This window comes from Crocuta crocuta, unplaced genomic scaffold (assembly GCF_008692635.1).
Source record: "Crocuta crocuta isolate KB4526 unplaced genomic scaffold, BGI_CrCroc_1.0 scaffold180, whole genome shotgun sequence".
NCBI lineage: Eukaryota > Metazoa > Chordata > Mammalia > Carnivora > Hyaenidae > Crocuta > Crocuta crocuta.
In genome coordinates this window covers 711,131-735,762 of record NW_027527549.1, presented here as the reverse complement: position 1 = coordinate 735,762, position 24,632 = coordinate 711,131, and the positions used below count along the sequence as shown (strand labels likewise).

General features: G+C 43.0%; 1 protein-coding gene across 1 annotated transcript in view; it reads right to left on the bottom strand.

Moving 5' to 3' along the window:
* Nucleotides 1-24,632, bottom strand: part of LOC144234444 (membrane-associated guanylate kinase, WW and PDZ domain-containing protein 3) — an 86,689-nt gene that overhangs the window by 2,228 nt on the left and 59,829 nt on the right. The window contains exons 11-16 of the mRNA XM_077767796.1: nt 23,560-23,591; nt 21,362-21,518; nt 19,263-19,354; nt 17,315-17,507; nt 15,074-15,262; nt 9,876-10,061 (exon numbers count right to left, since the gene is read on the bottom strand). Of these exons, the coding sequence (XP_077623922.1) occupies nt 9,876-10,061; nt 15,074-15,262; nt 17,315-17,507; nt 19,263-19,354; nt 21,362-21,518; nt 23,560-23,591 (849 nt within the window). The remainder of the gene's footprint in view (nt 1-9,875; nt 10,062-15,073; nt 15,263-17,314; nt 17,508-19,262; nt 19,355-21,361; nt 21,519-23,559; nt 23,592-24,632) is intronic.

Here is a 24,632-nt window from a genome sequence, read left to right as displayed (position 1 = left end):
ACCTGCATCTGGGTGGCAGGCCACGGGAGAGGACAGGGGAGACTCTTATGGCTGTCACACTCCTATCTGTCAAGCTGAAACTTCCGAATGTTTCATCCTGTCCATATATGAAACACAGGATATTGGAAATATCAGAGAGAGGGAGCAGAGCTTAGTGAGTATGACCATGAACTCTGCAGCAAGACCCACAGGGGTTAAGTCTGACCCTTATCATGTACTAGCTGTGTGTTCTTGAGGAGATTACTTACATTCCTGGAGCTTCTAATCACCTCACTCATAAAAGGAATTATAACCACCTCATAGGGTTCTCATATTAAATGAGCTTATAAACATATGTGCTGTGGACAGTGCTGGGCATGTACTCATTGTATAAATGTTTCTATTATGATTCACATTACTATCATCATAATCATCAAAATGATAAAGTCTTATTTGAAGCTATATTTTTCTTAAAGTGCACATTCTGAGATATTTACCTTACTTGGTAAAAATGTTCAACGCTTTAAAGTCAAATGTTCCAGGAAGGAAGAGTAGAGTATGAAGTTTTTGGGGGGCCAGGAAGATGGGGGGAGTGGAAATCTGTTGCTCCTTTATTTTTGAGAGAGACAGACAGACAGACACGGAGAGAGAAGTAGGGCTCACCTGAAGCGGGGCGCAAGCTCACCTGATTCAGGACTTGAACTCATGAACCGTAAGATCATGATCTCAGCCGAAGTCAGATGCTTAACTGACTGAGCCACCCAGGTGCCCTGTTTGTTGCTCTTTTAAATTACTATCATGAGGGGCGCCTGGGTGGCTTAGTCGGTTAAGCGTCCGACTTTCGCTTGGGTCATGATCTCGCGGTTCGTGGGTTCGAGCCCCGCGTCGGGCTCTGTGCTGACAGCCAGCTCAGAGCCTGGAGCCTGTTTCAGAGTCTGTGATTCCCTCTCTCTCTGACCCTCCCCTGTTCATGCTGTCTCTATCTCTCTCCTAGAAATAAATAAAACATTTAAAAAAAAAATTTAAAAAAAAAAAATAAATTACTATCATGAATTTTATTTTCCAATTAGGTTAACAAGTTACTTACCCTGGCCCTCCCTGGTCTCCTTGCTACCAACCATCGCTACGTTCCACATCCTGGATTCCAGTCCTAACATAGAAGTTGAAACATGTCTCTGCCTTACGTAAAAACCTACGGAACCTATTGATTTCTCATAAGATACTGTCCAAACTTATCACCTGGGCATGCCTGCCTTCCCACTTCACCCTCTCTGTGAAATCTCACCCGGTTCCTTAAGCACACTGTCTTCCTAGCATTTGCTGTGCTGTGTCAGAGCAAGCCCAACAGCTGTGTCTCCCTCTGGACCAGGAGCTCCTCGATCGCGGGAATCACACCTCATATTTGATTATACTCTTGCTCCCACCAGAAACTCCCAGATGTCCTTACACTTCGGCTTACTTGGCACATCAATGTCAAGTTATGTGCCTCTAACCTAGAGTGCCCATTCTGTAGGTGAATTCTGGTCTGTCCTGTACATTCATGGTTACCATTAAAGGGAACGGAAACTGATGGGAGAAATGGCTTCCATGGACAGGATGACTGGGAGGCGCTTGTACCTTTGTAGGAGTCCAATTTAGAGAACTTTTTGGCTTCACTAGCTTGGCTAGAGCCACCAGTGTTTAAACTCAGGGCAGGACACATAAGCTGACCAATTTCAGCTCTTCCCTACCCTTCCCTCCGGTGAGAGAGGTCACTGCCACATGTGGTACCACACACTGGGGCATCCTCTTTCAGTTACGTGTTCTTCCCTTGGCCTCTTCCCGGTTAAATAAAACTTCCTATCACTGGTATTTTTTCCAGTGTTAGTCCTTCGACCCACGTTGCATGGCCTCTCTGATTTACTTCCATGTTAAGAGCCATTCTACTTCTCAAAGTTGAATATTTATTCCATGATGCCAAACAGGCTTATGTCCTCTCTCAATTTTATCTGAAAGTTCTTCAGACAGGAAAGCAATGGGTTAAGTAGATCACTCCCTCAATGAGAATTAAACTTCTACTGGAATTTCCTGTATGTAATTATTTAAGAGAAAGTATACTATCAGAGGAACCTCCCGCCCCCCAAATCCCATAGTTAAACTATGGAGAAAGACATTATAATGTATCACAAATCATTCTTTGCAAGAATAAAGGAGAACCGTTTAACAGCGATTCCTCAAACTCTAGTAAGGGGCACAAAAGATGCTCTGAATAAGTGGAGACATCTCATGCTCTTAGGTGGGGTAACTTAAAAGTTAAAGGTATAAATTTCCCCAAAGTTAGGATTTGGGGGGATTTTGTTGGGGCTTTTAATCATTTGCTCTAAAATTTTATGTGGAAGAGTTTCATGACTATCCAGTCCATTTGGAGTGTGTGTAGAGGGCAGGTGGATAAAAACTCACCTTAACAGACAAGATATGAGGCTATACCACAAAGTTACAGATTTATTAAAAAATGTGTGTGGATACATATATGTGCACACACACTTTTTTAAAAAATGGTCTCTGTATGTTACTGTGAAGAAAGACATATGAAAATTAACTCAAGAACAGATAAATTGATAGCACAGAACAGCTAGGAGACTCGTGTTACAAGGCGAGGTAAACACACAGAAGCGGTGGGTGTGTAGATCAGTGAGGAGAAGAAGTGATCTCCGACAGCTCGGCGTAGGGATAAATAAATAAAGTTGGATCCCCCCCGAAAACTACATATAAAAGGGAGGCTCCAGACGCGTTAAAGAATGCAAAGTGATAAAATCTAACAGATGTGTTAGAAGAGAAAATCTCTGTGACATGGGGTGGGGAAGAAGAACTTGTCTTAAATGAAACTTCAAAAGCATCAGTCAGAAGGTAAGAATTGGCCAAGGTGATTACGTCTAAATTAATCTCTGTACACTGGAGGGCACCGTGGTCAAAGTTAACATACAGATGACAGGAAAAGATCTTTGTACTTTCTAAAATTAAATTGGGGCGCCTGGGTGGCTTAGTCGGTTAAGCGTCCGCCTTTCGCTTAGGTCATGATCTCGCGGTTCGTGGGTTCGAGCCCCGCGTCGGGCTCTGTGCTGACTGCCAGCTCAGAGCCTGGAGCCTGTTTCAGTCTGTGACTCCCTCTCTCTCTGCCCCTCCCCTGCTCACGCTGTCTCTCTCTCTCTCCTAGAAATAAAAAAAAAAAAAAAAAAAAAAAAGAAAAGCACAAAATAAAATTAAATTGGACTGGGATGCCTGGGTGGCTCAGCTGGCCAACCGTTGGACTCTTGATTTCGGTGCAGGTCATGATCTCGCGGTTATGAAATCAAGCCCCATGTTGGGCTCTGCACTGAGCAAGGAGACTGCTTAGGATTCTCTCCCTCTCTCTTCCTCTGCCCCTCCTGCACTTGAGCATCCCTGCTCTCAAAAATAAAAATTTAAAACTAAATTGGACTAATGCCTATCCCAAGGAATCTCTAAATATCAATAAGAAAAAGACTGAAATCCCACAAGAAAAATGAGTGAAGGAGGGGCAGCTGGGTGGCTCAGTCAGTTAAGCATCTGACTCTTGATTTTAGCTCCAGTCATGATCTCATGGTTCGTGAGAACAAGTCCTTCGCTGGCTCCTGCACTGATAGCATGGAGCCTGCTTGGGATTCTTTCTCTCTGCCCCTCCCCTGCTTGTACTCTCTTTTTCTCTATCTCAAGATAAATGAACATTAAAAAAAATGAGTAAAGGATATGAAGAGGCAACTCACAACACGAAGAAAAGCCCTCAAGCAAGCATCTGATGAGACGCTCAAATTCATGGGTAATGAGAGAAATGCAAATCTAACACGAATGAGAGGACACTTCCCATACTGTGGCCAGTTTGAAAGCAGGCTCATGTTACGTACTGGTGGACACGTAAAGGTGTAGGAAGCTTCTGTGGCCTACCACTGGGGGTGTCTGTGTAACAATTTTGGAGGACAGTGGGTCAGTACCTGGTCACATTAGGCACATATAAGGCATGTATATGCAGGTGTACCCGGAGAGTTTGTGATAATGTGGACTGGAGACAAGTGGTTGTCTGTGGGGGAGGGTAAATATGTGGTAAATATACATTATGGAAAACGGTCAGGTAGTTAAAAGCAATCGATTATGTTCATCCAGGAACATGGATAAATCTTAAAATCACACGGTGTTGTGATACCAGAAGTATAAGCAACCAGACAAAACATAGATTGTTCAGACATCATCAACATTAAACTTCTGGGCATCAAAGTATGGTATCAAGAAAGTGGAAAGAAAACTTGTAGAATGGGGGAAAATACTTGCAAGCATCCATCTGTTAAGGATCTAATAACAGAATATATAAAGAAGTCTTATAATTCAACAATAAAGACAACTCAAAAGTGAGGAAGAGATCTGAAGAGATACTTCTCCAAAAAAGATATATGAACTGCCAACAACACATGAAAAGATGCTCAACATCATTAGGCATCAGGGAACCAAAAATCAAAACCACAATGAGAAACCGCCTCCCTCAGGAAAAAAGATGCAGCAACTAAATGCCACGTAAGATCCTGGATTGGATCCTGAACAGTAAAGTGAGAATTTTTTGAGAATTTGGAGAAGAAAGCTAACATAATACTATCTAAGTAACTCAAAAATAAATGCCTGGGCACCTGGGTGGCTCATTTGGTTAAGTGTCTGACTCTTGTCATGATTTCAGGGTTGTGGGATCAAGCCCCGTGCTGGGCTCTGTGCTGAGTGTGGAGCCTGCTTAAGATTCTCCCTCTCTCTCTCTCTCTGGCCCTCCCCCTCTTGCACACACTCTTTAAAACAAATGAATGAATGAATGTCAAGACACACATGGATATGTATTTTAAAAATAAAACGAGGCACCTAGAGCACACTGGAATGGCTGGCCAGCGGGAGTAGGGAAAGAAATGACAGTGGAAAACGGAGACACATGGGAAGAAACAGATAAGTGAATGGAAAACCAAACCAAACATCCATGGCGGCACCACGAGCACCATCCTAATGCAGTCCCTGGCAGCCTTTGGTAACCTGTGTCACTCTTAAAACTGGAAGGAATGAGACCCGACATAGAAGTGGAAATCAATGTTGACAAATAATACAACTTAAAGATTGCTTTAAAATACGCAAGGACAGCCAGGTACAATGCACTAATGTCCTGTTCTTGAGTACAAGTCAGCACGGTAGCAGCTGAGGCGGTGGAGCTGCGGGCAAGAGCAGGAATGTTGAGCTAAGAATATGTTGGGGACTGTCACACCAGACGTGATACGGGGCCTGGGAACTTAGGTAACCATTTCCCTGGAGAAAAAAGCTTAAATATTAAATAGTATCTGGTAAGAGGGGACGAAAAGAATGGAAGAACTGCCTTTTTCAATAACTGTCTTATCTATTAACAGTGAAAAGAAAAACCATATGATCCTGTCGATAGATGAAGAAAAAACATTTGACAAAATACAGCATCTCTTCTTAATAAAGACCCTCGAGAAAGTCGGGATAGAAGGAACTTACTTAAACATCATAAAAGCCATCTATGAGAAGCNGAATAGCCAAAGTAATATTGAAGAAGAAGACCAAAACGGGAGGCATCACCATCCCGGACTTTAGCCTCTACTACAAAGCTGTCATCATCAAGACAGTATGGTATTGGCACAAAAACAGACACATAGACCAATGGGATAGAACAGAGAACTCAGAAGTGGACCCAAAAATGTATAGCCAACTAATCTTTGACAAAGTGGGAAAAGTATCCAATGGAAAGAAGACAGCCTCTTTAACAGATGGTGCTGGGAGAACTGGACAGCAACACGCAGAAGAATGAAAACTAGATCATTTTCTCACACCACACACAAAAATAAACTCAAAATGGATAAAGGACCTGAATGTGAGACAGGAAACCCATCAGAACCATAGAGGAGAGAGCAGCAAACAACCTCCTTGACCTCAACTGCAGCAATTTCTTACTTGACACATCCCCAAAGGCAAGGGAATCAAGAGCAAAAATGAACGACTGGGACCTCATCAAGATAAAAACCTTCTGCACGGCAAAGAAAACAATCCATGAAACTAATAGGCAACCGACGGAATGGGAAAAGATACGCAAATGACATTATCAGATAAACGGCTAATATCAAAAATCTCTACAGAACTCACCAAATTCCANTGAGAACAAACTGAAGGCTGATGGGGGTGGGGGGAGGGGAAGGGGGGTGAAGGACACAGAGGAGGGCACTTGTGGGGATGAGCACTGGGTGTTATATGGAAACCAACCTGAAAATAAACTATTTTTAAAAACCAGTGAATGGCTTATGGACCACAGGGGACAGCAGGGGAGCGGTATCAGAGGGGAAGTAATGCAGCTCTAGGAGCTGATCTGAACGTGTGATCTTCGAAAACAGCTTTAGGGCTATAAATATTCATTTGACTCTTCGATGCAGCTGATAGATTTTATACTGAATACAACGAGAAACTTGGACGACTTACAAACTTCATGCATGGGATTTTATGGACAGAAGAGACACTTTCTACCTTTTATCCTGAGAAATAGAAGAGATTCTGAGGCTTCCATAATGTAATAAAACGTGAGTATACAATAAAATAAGGCGTCACCACTAAAGTGTGATTGTATGTGTCAAATGTGATTGTATTCAGCAGGCTTTGCCAACACACGAACTAGACTTTAAGGTATACACTGCTAAGGAGTTTCCTTCCACCTCTCTGTTTTTCCTAAACACCGACCGGCATTACACAGAAAATCTGGAGTATGTTCCCAAGCATTTGAACCAGTGTTAAAGTTGATTTTTACTTTAAGAAAAATGACTGAGCGATTTCAGATAATGTCTCCAAGAAAACACTATCAACAGTCAAGGGTAGTTGTGGCAAACAAAAACAAGGAAACTAAGAGAAAGGAGTAGTCTGTTTCCGAGCCATCTATGTCAAGGCTAGTCAATGTGTGGTTCTTGGGTCAGTCAGCAATGAGATGCCTATAGATACGGAGAGCCAGTGTTTAGAAATGTCATGATGACAGAATAATTTTATGTCTTTTTTTATCTATAATTTTTTTAAATGTTTATTTTTGAGAGAGAGAGAGAGAAAGAGAGAGACAGACTGAGCATGAGCAGGGGAAGGGCAGAGAGAGAGAGAGAGAGAGAGACTGAGCATGAGCAGGGGAGGGACAGAGAGAGAGAGGCCCAGAATCTGAAGCAGGCTCCAGGCTCTGAGCAGTCTGCACAGAGCCCGGACACAGGGCTCGCACTTGTGACCCATGAGATCTTGACATGAGCCAAAGTTGGACGCTCAACTGACGGAGCCACCCAGGTGCCCCTGACTTTGTTTTTATTTTTTATTTTTATGCAGTTCACACCAATGCTCACTGTGCTGGATTGGAGCAAAGTCACTGGTTCTTTTTACAGATGTTTAGAGAAACAGTGGGCCACCACCGCGAGCCCCACTACTTCTAGGCGCTTCTCTCCCTGCTGTGCGCCACGTGTGCTGATAGAGGCGTACTACACACATCGTTCTCCAAACAAGCCTAGAATGTAATATCCTGTGACACCGAGGCCTGCTTTTCTTTGTGGGTCCCAGAACACATTTCAGGCTAAAAAGTGGGCTCTCGAGATCGCAGTCAAGAAATCAGAGTGAAGACATGGAGATAAAGAAATCGGATCAAAATCACATTAAGTAAAAACAGCCCTTCAAAAAAGTTTGTCCTGAGCACTTACGACATGCCTTGCATCGTTTCAGGCCTTTGGGGCTTCGCATTGAACATGACAAAATCTCTAGCTTTGGGAATCTTAGTAGGACTTTACATTCTGGTGTGGGGAGAGGACAGTGAACAAAGAAACCATGAGTTAAATAATGTCAGAGAAAACTGTGGTGAAGCAGAGGGAGCAGGGTGCGGGGCGAGGGGCCTGGGGCTGGCAGGGCAGCATTATTTTGGATGCTGTGGCTAGGGAAGGCGCAGCAGCTGAGAGCGCAGATCCCGGGGCCGGTCTGCTGACTCAAACAGCTTCTGCCACTGGCGTCGTGACCACGGGCAAGTCGTCTAAGTGCTCAGGGGCTCAGCTCCCTCAAGCCACGGACTGGGAACACAGTCGTGCCTCCCTAGGAGTAGTGAATGAGTGAACGAACGTAAAGTATTTACGGTAACCCCTACCACATCGTTAGGTGCTTACTAAATATTAGTACTGTTTCCTTAGGTGGGAAGGTTTGAACAGAGACCTGGATGTGGGGGTCAGTCAGGCAAAAACGGGGTGCAATGGCACAGTTAGCACCAGGTGGGCACCTTAGGGCACTTAAGCAGACTGAGTACATTTTCACCTCAGATCTTCACAATGATCCTGAAACAGATACTATCATCCCATTCTATAGATTAAAAAAAGAAAAAAAACTGCAGGGTAGAAACGTTAAGTGGCTTAAGGTCGTCCAGCTACCTAACAGGTGTCACAGTCTGTCTGTCAAAGGCCTTACGTCATCTGCTGGGTTTATACCGCCTCTGCTAGGTCCTGGCACAGCACTGAAAACCTCCTGACTTCTACCCTGTTCATGTGTTCATTCACTGAACCATCTGTTCATTCATCCACTGAACTCGTTTCTTCATTCAAAAAGCATTTACTGGGTGCCTACTAAGTATCATAGTCAACTGATTGTGTTTTCTTTGTCTTCAAAGGGCAGAGCATTTCAACAGGGGGACGGCCACATGGGAACGAGGGTCCCTGAGCCGCAGAGACACTGAGTGCCATGCCATCCCCTGAGGAAGCCCACACGTACGGAGGCCAGCGAGGCCTTGCTCAAGTGCGGATCTAGAAAGAACACTGGGGGTTAAGCCGAAAAAGCAAGCTGGGAGCAAACCATAAAACACTTTCTGTGCAGAGACGCGGGAAGCACTCGGGCTTCCGTGGAGGAGGTTTCTAGAAGAAAGGGAAATGGGCAGGGGGTGATCCGAGGACTAGAAAAGGCCTCCGAGAACAGCTTGGAGAGCTCACGTCCACGGGGAAAGGCCCCTCTGGGATCTGGGGCAGGAGGAGATTCTGCCTCCTCGATGAAAGAACGTTTGGAGGGCTAGGGGCAGGGGGTGGGGCAGCAGGAAGAGAGAAGAACGGAAGAGTCAAGAATGACAAGACCCCGAACTGACCCTGTTGGAGGGTCATGGGGGGCAGCAGGGCACGGATACATGTTACACTACTAGGGATTTTAACGTGAAACAGTAACCCTTCATGATTCTGCTCCTTGGGGCTTCTCCCCGTTAGTTCTGCAAACTCAGGAAGAAAAAGATGCACCTTACGTATCTGTTACCTTGTGACTCACAGACCAAGACTGTGAAGTGGTGCTATTCAAACTGGTTCCTAACTAGGAACGTTAATGACCAAAAGGCAGCTTTAAAGGAAGAGGAGACACTTAGTGCATCTTATGTCCTGTTTACTGGCCGTTCTACGGACCCCGCTTCCCATTTAGACAGCAGCTGCCCAGAACGAAGCCAGGTCCCCGAGGAAAGGTGACCGGCAGCACAGGCCTCACATGAAAGGCTTGGTGTCAACAGCGACTTTCTTTGAATCTTCAGAGGATTTCCTCTCACTCAAGCAAGAAGAAACTTAAGACATCATTTGAAGAAAACAGGATCTGAAAACCATTCCCGATCTCTCTCACTTTTGGGCGCTTGCTTCTCTGGCCACCGCTCACTAGCTGGGTTGTTTTTCCTGAGCTCCTGACAACTTTTTAATAAACTGTCTTTTAAATTCATTAAATGGAAGAGGCAAAATAGGAGACTCCCGGGTATACAAATGCTCCTATCATGGCAGTGAGTCTGGCAGCACTGGAAGCAGCAGGCTCTGTGCTGCTCAGAGAATTTTCCGGAAGCAAATTTACTGGTTCCTTACCTTCCTCAGCAACGACTGTTAGTGTGACAGTGACACCGGCATCTTTGATCAGCTGCACGATGTTATCGTGAGATAGTTCGACAATGGACTGCCCGTTCACCGCGGAGATGTGATCTCCAATTTTCAGTTTTCCACAGCGGTCGGCTGGACTTCCTTCTATGACTCGGCCAATTTTATGAGGAATTACTGTGGGGAAAAAGTGCCCAGGTTTTTCAATTAGTTTCATGTTGGATTTATCATCTTCATTAAAAAGGCAACATACTAGCATCAAAAGCATTCTTTAAGGAGTGCCTGGGGGGCTTGGTCAGTGAAGCGTCCAACTTCGGCTCAGGTCACGATCTCACGGTTCGTGGGTTCAAGCCCCGCGTCAGGCTCTGTGCTGACAGCTCAGAGCCTGGAGCTGCTTCAGATTCTGTTTCTCCCTCTCTCTGTGCCTCTCCCCTGCTCGCATTCTGTCTCTGTCTCTCTCAAAAGTAAATATTAAACAAAAATTTTTAAACAACCACATTCTTTAAAAGTAGAGCAAAAAAGTATCAATAATCATCCTGTGCACCTGCAACTATTTCCATACCATCTTCCACTTCTGGCCCACATGCACAGATACTCTTACATTGCTACAGTCCGAGCATATAGGCCTCTGGCTATTTGCCACTCACCATAAACCTCTCTCCAGTTTTCCTGTTGCTGTCCTAATAATCCTGTGTAAAGGCTGACCTCACTGATACTTCTGATCCTATCTCATTAATCTGATGTTTCTTGCTTAGCATGGGCCATTGAGGCCATTTCAGAAATGGCCACAGTGAGACCATCTTTGGTTCTGTGGAAGGGGCGTTTACTCCCACAGGGAACCATGTGAATAAATGCAGTTCACATTCAAGTTTAGGACTCAGAAGTTACTGGTCAGAAATCCAGGCACCGTGACATGACTGCCTGTTAAAATGGGTCCTCCTTGGTTCAATAGCAAAATTAGTTTTTTCTGTTTATTCCCTTAGATTTTTTTTTTTAAATTAGAAAAGTGGAGGGGAATCAGAACATGAAATGTTTAACGTTAAGATTATTTGGCTCATGGGTAAAATCCCACCCTGAATGTACAAAGCAGAGCCTAAGACATTTGCAAAGACACGCTGGGCGGTTCTATTAGTTGATAATGCTGAAGGCTTTCCAAGCTGATTAAGACAATTTGCTGATATTAGGGCTTAAAACAAGTCTCAGATATTCAGGAAATCCTGTCAAAATACCTTCCACCCCTCTTCATAAGAGGCATTTGTATTAAGAAACAAACGTTCCATCCATGGTCCTTGAGAAGTTCCTCACCAGGGTCAGTAAACCTGTCGGCCATTTGCCTCCCGCTGACTACAGACTGTGATGAAGAAGGAGAATTAATATTTAAAATGGTGCTCTGAGTAGGTTTCATTTCCATAGTAAAATCTGAGTCATAGGTAGGTGTATGGTAGGGACATTTAACAGGCCTTCATCTGAGCTAGAAGTTACTCCTGGCCATCATGTCTGTCCCCGTGGACGCTGCCGTTCATTCCTCAGCTCTTCTAGGGTTATACAGTGAGAGATCTTATCCCCAAATAGAGGAAGGCGATGTTGGAAGCAAGTGCCTTTTAGCTCTGAATTATTATCAAGCCCTTGTACCATTTTCCTTGAAACAAAGTAATTAGAAAAAAGCACCAGGGCAGCGTGGGCCACGTTCTGGGCCATGTCCTGTGCTGGGCGGTGTGAGCGATTCACTGAGAACACAGTCGGCATTTCAGAAATGCTCAGTGAACCAGACAGTGGCCCTGTGCTGACCTTCTAACTCAATACCTTAGTTATCTTCCTCCTAAGAAAAGATCTACTTGTACACACAGTGTTCATTCTAGACGCCCTGAGAAGAAAGTCATTCAGCCCCTTGGCACACAGAAAGGGGGGTGATCAGACTTGGGAAAGCATCCAACAGAATGAATCTCTGAAATCTCCGTGGTTCCTTTCTCATCACGTGAGCAATGTGCTAAAGGGAATCGACAAATCTTGGTACAGAATTTCCTGAAGGGTTAGTTATCTGGGCAAGGGAAGGGAAGAGCAGTCGGATTGCTATAGTCTTGGCATTTACAGCAGAACAATCAAAACAGTTAAAAATAGCAGAGACTAAATTGGTAACCTCTGAACACTCTCCGAAGTGACTGGGAGATTTTCCAGGTAGCCCCGCAGAGTACACATCTTAAGTCCTACCCTGCGTCTGTTGGTGTACAAAGTCCATAGGAATTTGTCAAGACCAATTTATCCATCTTCATTCATCTCTGGCCTAAATCCGACTCCCACACTGGCCTGTCCAGCTGCTGGGATCACTTTAGTGCTCTTAAAACACTCCTTTCAGGAAAAGAAAGGACAGTAACTGGAAATGTCCCCTCTCAAAGAATCCTTTGCAACCGGAACTGACAAGTATATGATAAGAAAGGGAAACACTAAAACCTGTGAACTACCAGTGAAGCAGAAAGTAGCCAAGTCCTTTTCATTTTAAATAGATGTCTTTTCTTGGAAATTTATTTAGCATTTATACAAACTGGGTCCAGGGCAGTAAGGGTGCAAGACCCGGATCCCTGATCTTCGGAAAAGTCATCGGCAGAGATTCTCAGATTTTCGTAACGTGTCAGAAATGAGGCCGGGCACTCTACTTAGGATAAATGTCACCAGAAAATAAATGCATTTAATCAGAAGGAAGAAATAACCTATCCTGAACAGAATACCAACCCATACTAAGACAAGGTCCATAAAGAAGGCTCTATTCTGACAGGTTTCTGCCTTCCCCCTGTGCCAGCTCTGGCCTCAGCACACCTTCCTCTCTGGGACGCAGTCTGCGGCTGCTGCTCAGGCTTTGGGAGTGAAAGCTCCTCACCCAAACCTCCCCCCAGGCCCCTTCCATCGATAAGAGACAAATGCGATTCCAACAAGGATGCTTGCAGGGCTTGGCATTTTGTGAGATTATTAACTAGCCTTTCAGTGAAATTACCAATTCGGGTTTTGTGCCAATGACTGAACATCTCAAGTACTTTATATATAAGGACACCCGAAGCCCAATTTACCATTCAGGTTGATAACTAATGAGCTGCAAACACTCATTTCCTACATGAGCTGCTGCCTCAATCCTACATTTTAATTGGGCTTTCGTTCCCATCTCATTACTCAAGTATTGATGAAGTTTTTAAAGTTTCTTAAAAAAAAAATCAAGAGACAGTAGAGTTACAATTTTATGAATAACAAGACGGTCACAGGAGCAGCATCTAACATTTCTTGGAGGTCCAGGCTAAGGGCCTCACACATCATCTCCTTTCGTCCTCAAATTCCCACGAGACGGGAAGTGTTATCATCATCCTCATCTTAACAGAAGAAATTGGAGCTCCTGGAGGGCAAGTACTTTGCTCAAGATCGGATAGCTATTAGAAGACACCTCAGAGTCGGAATCTAAGTTTGTCTGATTACAGAGCGCAACACTTAACGACACTATCTAACACAGTATCTCACATCTGTGATACACAAAACCGTCGAGACAGTAAGAAACAACTAAAACAAATAGGTGTAAAACTATCTGAAAATTTTAAATGTAAACATATATACACAAGGAAAAGGAATTACTTACCACACATTAAAATGCAATATACATTTTAAATATAAACAAAAACGTGAGACACATTTGAGTAATGCAGCTTATTTTACTGATTTCCTCTGCATTGCTGTTTTATGGTGGACACTAGGCTCCCCCCTAATTTCTGCAGTCCTAGAGAAGGAACAGGTTTAGTAGAAAAAGCGGTTAGCATCTGTGACCCCGAGCAGTAGTCTTGCACTATTTTTGTTCATCTGAATGCGTGGGATTACTGTATGGCATTAGAATAAGAATATGGTTCTCAGAAATGGTTACTTGGTTAGGGAAATACTGGCTTCCAGTGATACAACATAACCACCGCCCCCCCTCCCCAAACCTTCTTTCTTTCATTTTTCTAACACAGGCCACATAATCATCCTCACAGCATCAGTGACAGTTCCGAGGGTTGCCATAGCAACTGCTTTTGGAAAATGGAAACTAGTATCAGTGAGCAGTGACCTGACACTCTAGTAATAACTCATCCGTGTCACAGAATCTTCTTCCTTTACACACTTGCATTAATTTTAGCAAGAATTTTTGCACATGGGCTTGGCTCACAACACTCCTGGAAAGGGCTTTCTTCTTCTCTGAAGATTTTAGTGGCTGTCTGTCCTAAGAGGATCTCACTGCTCAAGAAATAATCAAATCCACTGGTCAGAGGCAGGGGCACATTTCCCTTTACAGTGAGAAAACATCTAATTCTTCCAGGTTCACACTTAAAAAGTGTTGAGATGTAAGACTTATCATTTGACTTGGAAAAATAAAGTTACCAGACAAGTCTGATAGAAAAAAAAATCTCAATTTTCTGGTTCTCACCTTATATCCATTTGGATCCTCTAATGGTATTTAAAGATGATTACTTCTTATGAACAGTATTTAATGTGCTGAATCATAACAGCCCTGAGCACAGTAGAGGTAATTCCTCCTTTGTTGAAGGAGTGAGCACACATATGCACCCTTCCCAGAGGACAGTATTCTGCTAAACGGGGCTTGGAATATTTAGATTGATTTTTTAAGTTCTGACAAAATTTTTACTTTTCAGTGAAGCATATACAAAAGATAGGCGTGCCTCCTGTCACTCAAGAAGGTTCCTTTACAGCTGGAACACGGCCATTGTTATTAAATAATACAAAAGGACTATTCAAGACATATTTGGGTCAAGATTCCTCTATTAATCTATTTTGCTTCTTCTCAACTGCTTCTAGCATTTAATTCATTTCTGCAAACACAGTTTCTCCTGATTTAAAAAAACCCTACGCCTCCTTATTTGAAATAAAAACTCGGCATTGTCCTTTCACTGAATCTGTCAGGGCACAGCCTTATACACTGCCACAATATAATCTTGGTGAAAAGTATTGCTAAGATTTATTTTATGTAATCTGAGATGACAGATAAACCCGAAGCCCAGAAGTTTGGTTCGAATTAGCCGGTGATGAGAATAAAATATTCATCGTTCTTAGAAAGGTAAGTCTCTAAGGCAGTTCATACATGATTCCCAATTAGCTCCACAAAGCCCACCGGGAGACTCGAACTGCAGTCACAGGGAGGGGATGAGGGGTGGCGGCGCCCTTACCTCCCGGAGGCGGCTTGCTTTTGGAGGTGAGGATGACAAAGCCAAATCCTTCATTCTCCTTTCGGTGCAAGACCACATCATAGGCCTCCTGTGGGGCCGGCCTGGCTGGGGCCTCTGCTCGGGTCAGGCGGGGAGAGCCGTTCTGTGCTGAAAGGAAGGCTTGCGAGCTGTCGTCCTCAGGTTGTTTCTCTAGAAGGAACAAGACCACTTACTTCTGGAACATCCTAACTTCTGTCAGCTGAAGTGTGTGGGGTTAAGCCTCTCACAGGAAAACGTAGTTTCGAATAACATCTAGGCTAGAAAAGCAAATCCCCCATCCAGGTGAGCTCTGGCTGTAATCTGGGTCTGACATCTCAACACTCTTTAAGTGTGAACCTGGAAGAATTAGATGTTTTCTCACTGTAAAGGAAGCTTTTCAAAGCTTCCACCAAAGTTCGTGGTAAACCAATTCTTCTTGAAACTGTTTTCATTCCAGCAAGGTTTGGACCAGTAATTTTAACAAAGTTAAAACTAACACAGTAAACTCCCTTTTAAAATCAGCTGGAAGTATGACTTCGTGCCGTGATTACCACTCATGATGTCGGGGAGGCCAGTGCTTCAGGGCAGATGTGCCCCCCATTATTAGGTGAGAACTTTGCGGCCAACATAGGATTTGTCTTATGCAATGTGTCTCCAACTGCAATTTCCTGATGGACGAGATCAGGTGCGCTAACCACCAGCAGCCCTGCCCGCACCTATCCAGCAGAGAACAGTCTGTCCATAAGAACAGCCCATTCTCCTAGGCAGAGAATAGGTCACAGGACTCTCCAGCAAATGGAGAGTTAATTACACTTTTTTGTCTCCTCAATTACGACATCAGAATTCAAGAAAGAATGACATAAATGAGTCCTGATTTAAAAAAAAAAAAAAAAGGCAAACTCTGTGCCATTATTCTATACAAACCATCATTAACAACCACTAAAACACACTGCCATTGCGGAATGCCTATTTATAAGGGCTCCTTTAGCTCAAAATCTACAGGATTCAGAGATTACGTTCTAGAATGTCAACAAAGTGCCACCAACATCCAATCATTAATGAAACATACAGGGCTTTTGGTTCATTTTTGGGGTTTGTTTTTTTTTGGTATAATGTATGGTTACAATGAATTGGTGAAACGCCTCCAGTAATATCAAGCCACTAGGAAACTTCTTCATGATGCTTTTCCAGGACACAGCCAACCTCTCGTATAGCATCATGTTGTTTACTACATGTAGTTATGTTTTAACCTGCATGCATCTCTGAAAGCCCGATGCTTATGAAAACAGGCCTTTACCTTGGATGTTGCAATCAAAACACAGCACCTCATTTTTAAGAGTAAAGCAAATATTCATCAAGTCAACAAAGGTTCACTGATGTCTACTGTGTCGGGAAGGCACTCTTGTATGTGCTGGGGACATAGCAGTTAACTAAACGGATAAATGTCCCTACCTCTGTGAGGCTTACTTCTTGTGCTACAGGGCTGTCTTTTAAAATTTTTAAAAAGTGGCAAGAATTCACTTTGAAAAATTCTGCTGTGGTATTCACAAAGCTACTGATGAGAAAAATGCACTTAACAGCCCACTACAATGGTTCAGACCCCAGGCTCTATAGTTAAACTCCCTGTTTTAATCCTGGCCCAACTACTAACCAGCTCTGTCTCCCAACCTTTCTGTGGGTAATTATAACACTGGATCATGATGGTATTTACATCACACTGTTGTAAAGCCTAAACAAAAAAGAATCCATAGGTCTGAGACATAGTAAGCACTCAAAAAAATGTTCTTTTTTAATGTTAAATTACACTATATTAAAACTTCTCAATAGAAGCATTCTATCCTCTTTGAATATTTAACAATTCATCAGGACCCCAAATCTTTTGATATCAGCTAATGGGATATCTTGGTTTGACTAAAAAACTGGATCTAAGAAAACAGATTTAACCTGGTACTCTCATCTACAATACCACATTGGCAAAATCTGTCAATACATTAACATAATCTCCATAGAGAAGCCCAAAATTTATTTGTTTTTTGATAGGAGTATTATTTCTGGATCCTTCTGACCTTACAGGGCCTTCCACAGCGAGGCCCTGGATCATACCCAGTGGATTATCTCATACACTCTTACACCTAATAAAGTAACCTGCAAAACCATTCAGGAAGTGGACTATGTCCCTTTGTTTCATTTTTAACCTGTCAGAGGAGGAACAGGTTCACGCACCACCACAGAAGATCTTTCTTCGGACAGTTAATAGCACGTGGCCATTTCGAGCAGCTGTTGTCATGAGGTCCAAGACTTGTTTGTGTGACTTCCCTTTCACAGGAATCCCATCGATGCACATCAGCTCATCGGCTGCACGGAGCCTGCCGTCTTTCTCAGCTGCGCCCAGAGGAATGATGGCCCCAATGTATATCTGATAAGATAACAAAGTGTAGGTCTATGGGCAATGAAGAGCTCCTACGATCCTCAACTGCTAAGTTAAGGACTTCCTGACTCAGTACTCTGCAAACCAACACATTTTTGCAGTTCAACTATGAACATTTTAGAAGGGGGATATCTTAGAAAGTGACCATTCGCCAAAACGGCACTTAAGACAACCACGCTACATTGTCCCTTCTGGATCTTTGGGGTCGAATACAAACAAGACAGAAAATGCAAAGCTGTTTAATAACATACAAAGTACCACTATCACTTCCTTCAGTACAATAAAACAAATACATTAAACTCAGAAAATGCAGTCCTGTGGACTAGCTACTAAAAAGTAAGAAAAAAAAAAAGGATATTGAATGTCATCAGCAAAGATTTTCTACACGCTGTTCACAGCAACTGGGAGCATTCTTAAGATATTCCCATCACGTATGGCGATCAGTACAAATTCAGTATATACAACCGAGAAACATTTCTTATTCCTAAATCTCAAAGCAGTAAATATCTTAGGGGGCAGAGTGGTCTGAGGTCCACTTCTATCTAGGTAAACAGATCTGGTTTATTTTGCTTGCCAGCAGTTAGAGTCCTGAATGTTTGGGCTAGTGTCAGAGCTGCTAACACCTGCCATTTAAGAGGATTTCTCCCACTTTGCTTGAGACAAATTCTTAAAACGTCTTAATCAACCCTGTGGGTATTAGCGAAATAGGAACCATTAAAACCAAATCACATCTTCCACCAAGAACGATCAAGGTATCGCATATCTGCCCTATATAGGTCGCCCTGCCTTAAACTTTATTTGGCCCCGGTGATTGTTTTCACTACAACCAACATGACTAATTAGAACACATTTAAAATACATAAATCAAATGTTCTATCCAGAAATGGAAAGAAGCATGTCATTTTAAATGATTATTGTTTCTCACCTAACTTCCAAGCACAGTAAGAATGTCTTCCTTACATTATACTGAAAAACCATAAATATGTTCTTAAACTCCACAAGCATATTACTTCTTTGTTATTCAAACTAAGGGCCAAACTTAAAAACAGAACCCATTACATTTGTTCTCTAAACTTTAGGTGAGAATCCTGTCTACAGTTCCAGATTTTAAATGCTTTAGAAACCTAACCCGTAGGCTTTCTGGACAGAAACACGACTTATTTTATATTTCCCTAGTTTTAGAGGTAGGGCAGATGGAATGGAACACAACGTACTGAGCGTGAAAATGTCAACCCACTAACGAGGATAGGTGACATGGTGTGACGCCAAACGTTTACAGAACATTCATTCAAAGGACAGACAGACTGGCAAACAGGATGCTCGATGATAGGTTTCTGAGAGAAGGCAAAGGTCTTAACCCTTGTCTAACAAAGGCAGGGGGACATAAAAATGGAAAATAATGAACTGTAGCCCATCGTGAAATAAAGAAATTAATTATTGCCCAATTCACAGCTGACATATTCAGTTCTTGCCTAAGCCACACCAAGGTCCCCGAGAAATGGCGACACTTAGAAAAGTGCAGCNTCCCCTGCTCACGCTGTCTCTCTCTCTCTCTCTCAGAAATAAATAAAACATCAAAAAAAAAAAAAAAGGAAAAGTGCAGTTCTCCCTCTCATTAATGAAATGGTTAGAGAAAACAAAATCTTATTTTAAAAAAACCAAATGAAACAAAAACACTACATCCTTCCAAACAGCCACTTAAAGGTTCACGGGAACGGCAAATTCCGAGGCATCTGAACTTACAGACTGGTCTGGCCCTTCTCCTCCCAGTACCCGGAAGCCAAACCCGGACTCCTGCTTCCGAAGAAAAACATCCAAGTCTTTGGTGTTTGGTGCTAAGGAAAACCAGAAAATAATAAAAATAAATAAAGAAAATAAAATACTTTGATTTATTTTAAAAAGGTTAAAAATAAAACAATGCAATTATGCAGTAGGATAATATGATAGAGTTCAATAAACTATAACCTCAGAACTTTCTGGTATGTGAAAACTTACACAAGAGCATATCACTATTGCAGAAAAATTCAATCCTAAGTATTTTTTTTCCAGCTGTAACCAAAACTGTGCATTGAGATTGCTTGGAAATATTTATTCCTCCTTCCATGTCCATTAAGTCCTAATGCCTTCAAATCAATGTTATGATATTAAATTCAGAATCATCCAATTTCAGTAGGACATCTGATAGGTGCAAATTATCTAAATTAGTATCTGGGCAAATCCTATGAAAAGACAGCCCATAAAATGCCTTAATTCTACTCCTGAACTCATACCTTTGTTTCAGAAAAGCATTCCATACTCACTTAGCCTAACTGTGTCAAATGCTGTAATTTTAAAAGAAAATGACTGCTAATACCTATTATGAGCCCCATTTTCTGGCTGAGAAAACTGAGGCCTAGGTACGTGGCCCAGTGTCAGACAGCAAGTAGATGGCACAGCTGAGATTTCAACTTAGTTTGATTTCTAGGGTCCTGGCTCTTAACCCACACTATTCTGCCCCCAAAGGGCAGGTTCCATTCACCACTACTTCATGACTAAAATAATTTGATCTTCAAGAAAATATTAGTGTTACTCGCAAAGTGAGAAGCATTTGCTAGAAACATGTCGGAGAACTATATAAACACAAAGATACCACATGGGGTAAATCTTGATAATGTTCCTTAGAAGCAGTCTCTTTAGAGAAATAATTCCTATTAGGATTACAGAAGTTTAGAGATAGAAGACTCTTGAGCCCAACTCAGTTACTTTACACGGGAAGCCCAAAGGGACTGAGTAGTTCATATTAATACTAAGAATATATCAGGCTATGAATGGGAAGTCAGAAGGAAGGGAGTCTCCATAGTTATATTAATTTAAATTACTGCTTTGCTGTGCTGTGCTGTGCTTACATCTGGTTTTCATCTTTCTAAATATGGCCTGGGCTTACTAAGGATAAAGATCTGCAGTTGGTTAAATAATTATGAAGTCAACTATATAGGATATTTCCACCTCATTTCCGAGGCAGATTTAGATCGGTTTCCTAAAAACAAATTTAACAAATTAAACCTACCTAATCTGCAATTCTACTTTGGAAAAGATTCGTCATTTTAAGTAAATCCACGCAAAAATGAACCTCTGCCTCACACACTCTCTCTGTGGGTCCCTCTGACCTTGACCGCCCTGGTTTCCTCCTCAGGCTGCCCAGGCCCCGACTCCCCACCCCTTACCCTCCCACCTGGAAGATCCCTTTGAAACACAAGCCCATGCTGACCCTCCAGTGAAACCCTTCCGAGGCTCTCTAAGGACTCCAGCTTCCTCAGAACAGTGACTCCACCCTGCCCTGCCTTTTCCTGCACCCAGCCAACCCAGGACCCGGGCCAAGCAAGGTCAACGTGCAAAAGTCACTCCTGCTTCCGCTCCTTTTTCACCTGCCTCATGAACACCTCTGTCTTGGTCTTTGAAGACTTGCTTCAGGCTTAACTTCCTACATGAAGCAGTATCTGACGCCTCCTGCTACCCACAGCGGTAAAGTGGGCGGCTTCCTTCTCTGGATCTGTGTGAGGTTTCTTTGTACTCATTTATTTTCCATTTAGGTTTAATTATCGTCCTGGGGTGCGGAGCCTAGGGACCTGTTTATCTCTGTATTCCCATCACCTACTATGTGTGAGGTAGATCGTAGGCACTTAATTCCTGGTTTTGAAAAAAAGTGAATGAGTGAGTGTTGAATATAAATGGAAGCAGCCCAGAGTCATGTGAACATAGGGATGAAGTTATAACTTTTCAGTATGGTTTTGAAAGATGGCAAGGTCCCAGTTTTTAAAGAAATTTTGTCGCATGCTCTCCTGAAATATCCCACAACTACTTACGTTTATCTTCATATAAGGTCTTAGATTTCAGGTAGACCTCAGAAGGATCCAATTTCGGGGATCCTGACCTGATAATGCTGGGTGGAAAAGGCATAGGCTGGGGAATGGGCTCATTTATGGCCTCCAAACTTCCTGAATTCTCCTTCTTATCTGTTTTCTGAAATGGAAAAGGGCCTTTCTTAGTATGTTTTAAAACCAGATGGTTGATTAGTTCATCAAACTAGCGTGTGAACCAGGTGTGTCGACTGATTATAGGTGAATAGGTGGCAGTGTCAAAGCCACAGCAAATTTGCAGTCTTGTAAGAATTCACCTCCAAAGCCATGCGTACTTGGTTAAAACATATTTTACTTAAATTAGGAAAAGTGTTTAATGATGTCAACGGAAGGGCCCGCATTAGCCCTGTGTTGACACGACCTTGCCCTTTTCTCCACCACCAAGACACGGACTGGCTTTGAGGAGAAGATGAACACAGGGACACAAGGTGGCGCTGATGGGCGAGAGGAAGGCCCCCAGGGAGGACCTTCCTGAAGGTCTGGATCGGCCCCACTGTCCCACTCCCTCAATTTAATTCCCCGTGAAGATGTCTGGGACACCATTCTTTCTTTCTAGGAAAATGGAATAGGAAGCATTAACTGTAACTTAGGTTACAAAGAGGACACTATGAACACCCTGCGCGCCCGGTTCAAATACATGCAGGAGACACGGGCCATGCCTGCAATCCAGCAAGGACAAACAGGTGCACGCTTTCCTATTTCTCCCAGTCTGGTAAAACCTCCCCAGCATAACAGCCAGGCAGAATGATTCAATAAAAATTTTCAAATGAGATCCAATAAATAGCCAAAGAAAATAAATGTGGTTTTGAGAACACCTGGTTATTCTGAATTCTACCTGGTGGGGGGCAGTGGGCAGTGATTATAGACGTTTGTGAAAAACTAATGCTGACAAGGATACAGCTTATCAGGGAGTGGGGGGAGGGCAGTCCTACACGTGCCGTCCCAGGGGCATCCCTCACTGACCCAGACTCGGTCGGGTGGCTGGCCCGGCCTCCTTCCCTCCCTCCCCACCACGTCCCAGAAGTCTGGCAGAGCAGAGCAAGGTCATCAGTTAGAAAGCATCAGGGTCACCTCGGCTGTGGTGGCATCTATTATGAAACAGGCTGGTAGCACAGAAGTTAAAAACAATGACTAGAGGAACTAGAGAAACGTAGGAAAATGCAGTGCAATTTTAACCAGGCAGGCAGAACGCATTCCTGTCCACACTGGCTGTAAGTGGTACAGTCCATAAAAATGCAGAGTGTTTCTTTCCTTTTCATCCATAAAACAGCAAATACGTAGCGGGTCCTATTCGGTGGACTACAAAGAATGAATACATTTTCTGTCTGACGGTCTTTCCTTCAAGGCTATGGTTTACGGTTCTGGAGGACTGTCTTTCAGTTGGGAGATGATGGACTCCCAATCAAGCAAACTAGAACTAAGTCAGGATACTACACAGAATTGTCTTTACATTCATGCCCATAGAAATGTGGGTATTCTGACAGCTACGCGTCTGCACCTAGCACATTTTCTTTCCTGGCACTGTTTGCTATACCCTTTTTTTTTAGGTTTTATTTGTGACACAGGTCCTGAAACGGGCTACTCAGTTATTCAGAAGAATGCCAAAGAAAATGCAGTTTCAAGTCTGACAGCCTATCACTTTGATAACACGCAGATGGAGCACTGAGGCCACAATTACTCTAGAAAGTCTTGTTTAGTCCATTATAAGAAGGTTCTCTAAGTGTGGGTGTTTACGGTCTCCATGAAATGATATGAGCCTCCCACTTCCTTTGGGCATCAGGGAGAAGATGCACCAGTTTCTACGATCTGCCCTAATATTCAGCTACTTCTTACCCTTGCTCCTCTGAGAGGCAAAGAGACCCCAAGGGGGCACTTCAGGGTGTTCACGTTTTCCCATTTAGAGGACAGGGCTATTGGGACAATGGACCTCGAGTATTCCTTCAATAGAAATTCTTAACCAGGAAAGCACACCTCCTCTCTAACTCACACGCTTCCCCAGAGCTTTTGATACAAGCCCAGGGCAGAATGCATCCTCAATTCTCCCAGTCGATAGTCACCACCACAGAGGGATGCTCTTATGAAGGGAACGCGGCACCTCTCTTGCTGTGTTGGAAAGAAGTGTTTGAAGACCACTGTATACTCACCATTTTGGCAGTTTTAGTTGGTGAAGGAGGACCTTAAAAAAAATGAGCCAGATTTTAAAAACAGAGGAAGCATTCCCAGTTCACAAGCACTGCTCATGTTTACGATAAAACTAGCTTCAACTTTTAGTGGGCTAGTAAATTGTATGACCAACACCCCCTATGTACGAGGCATCGAACATATATTATCTCATTTCACTTTTATGACAATCCTAAGGCATAAATGTTACTATAGATCAGGTAAGCAAAGACTCGAGGAGATTATATTATTTCCTTATACCCTAGAACCGACAGGTAGCAAGGGTGGAAACTGATACCAGTCCTGTCTGACACCAAACAGGGGTTCGTTGGACCCCTGGCTAACTCTCCAGCATCCTCCCCCTGCTCACTCTCTTGTGAGAGAGATGCCTCTCACAAAGGCATCCTCCCCCTGCTCTGAGCGCATTCTACCATACTGCCCAGAGAAGAAGCAAAAATAGCTCAAAGAAATGAGAATAATGAACAACATCCCAATGAAGTCCAACTGCTCATTTGCCTCAAAAATGAAAACTAAAAGCCAGAGAGAGAAGTGTGAAGGGCTAAATTTTATTCTTTAAAATACTAGTCATTCATCAGTATGGATTTACGAAAGCCCATCAAAAGCCAACTTTAGATTAGTCCTCAGAGCTGGATTTATGTCTGCGAGCAGTTCAAGTCAGCTGATGACCTTGAAAATAAAAAATTATATTTCTCTCACATGAGTACTGTGGGATTTAATTAACATTTATGGACAGACACTAAAGCTTAAGATAAAAGCCTTATGAGCACCAGCTATCACAATTGCTTTTACAGAACAGATTAACACACCATCCAACATTTTGCTTATTCACATGCTAGCTCTTTCAAAACACCTTCGGTACATTACAGAGGTCTGGATGAAGTGTCACCGGTTGAAAGCGTCAATTTCTATTACTGTCATCAACAGAGAAAATGAAATGAAGAGGGTCTATTTCATTTGAAGCAGCACAATGCTGCGACTCTCTCTAATCGCTAAAGCTGTAAATCAGATTTTAAAGAGAATATGTAGGGAAGGAAAT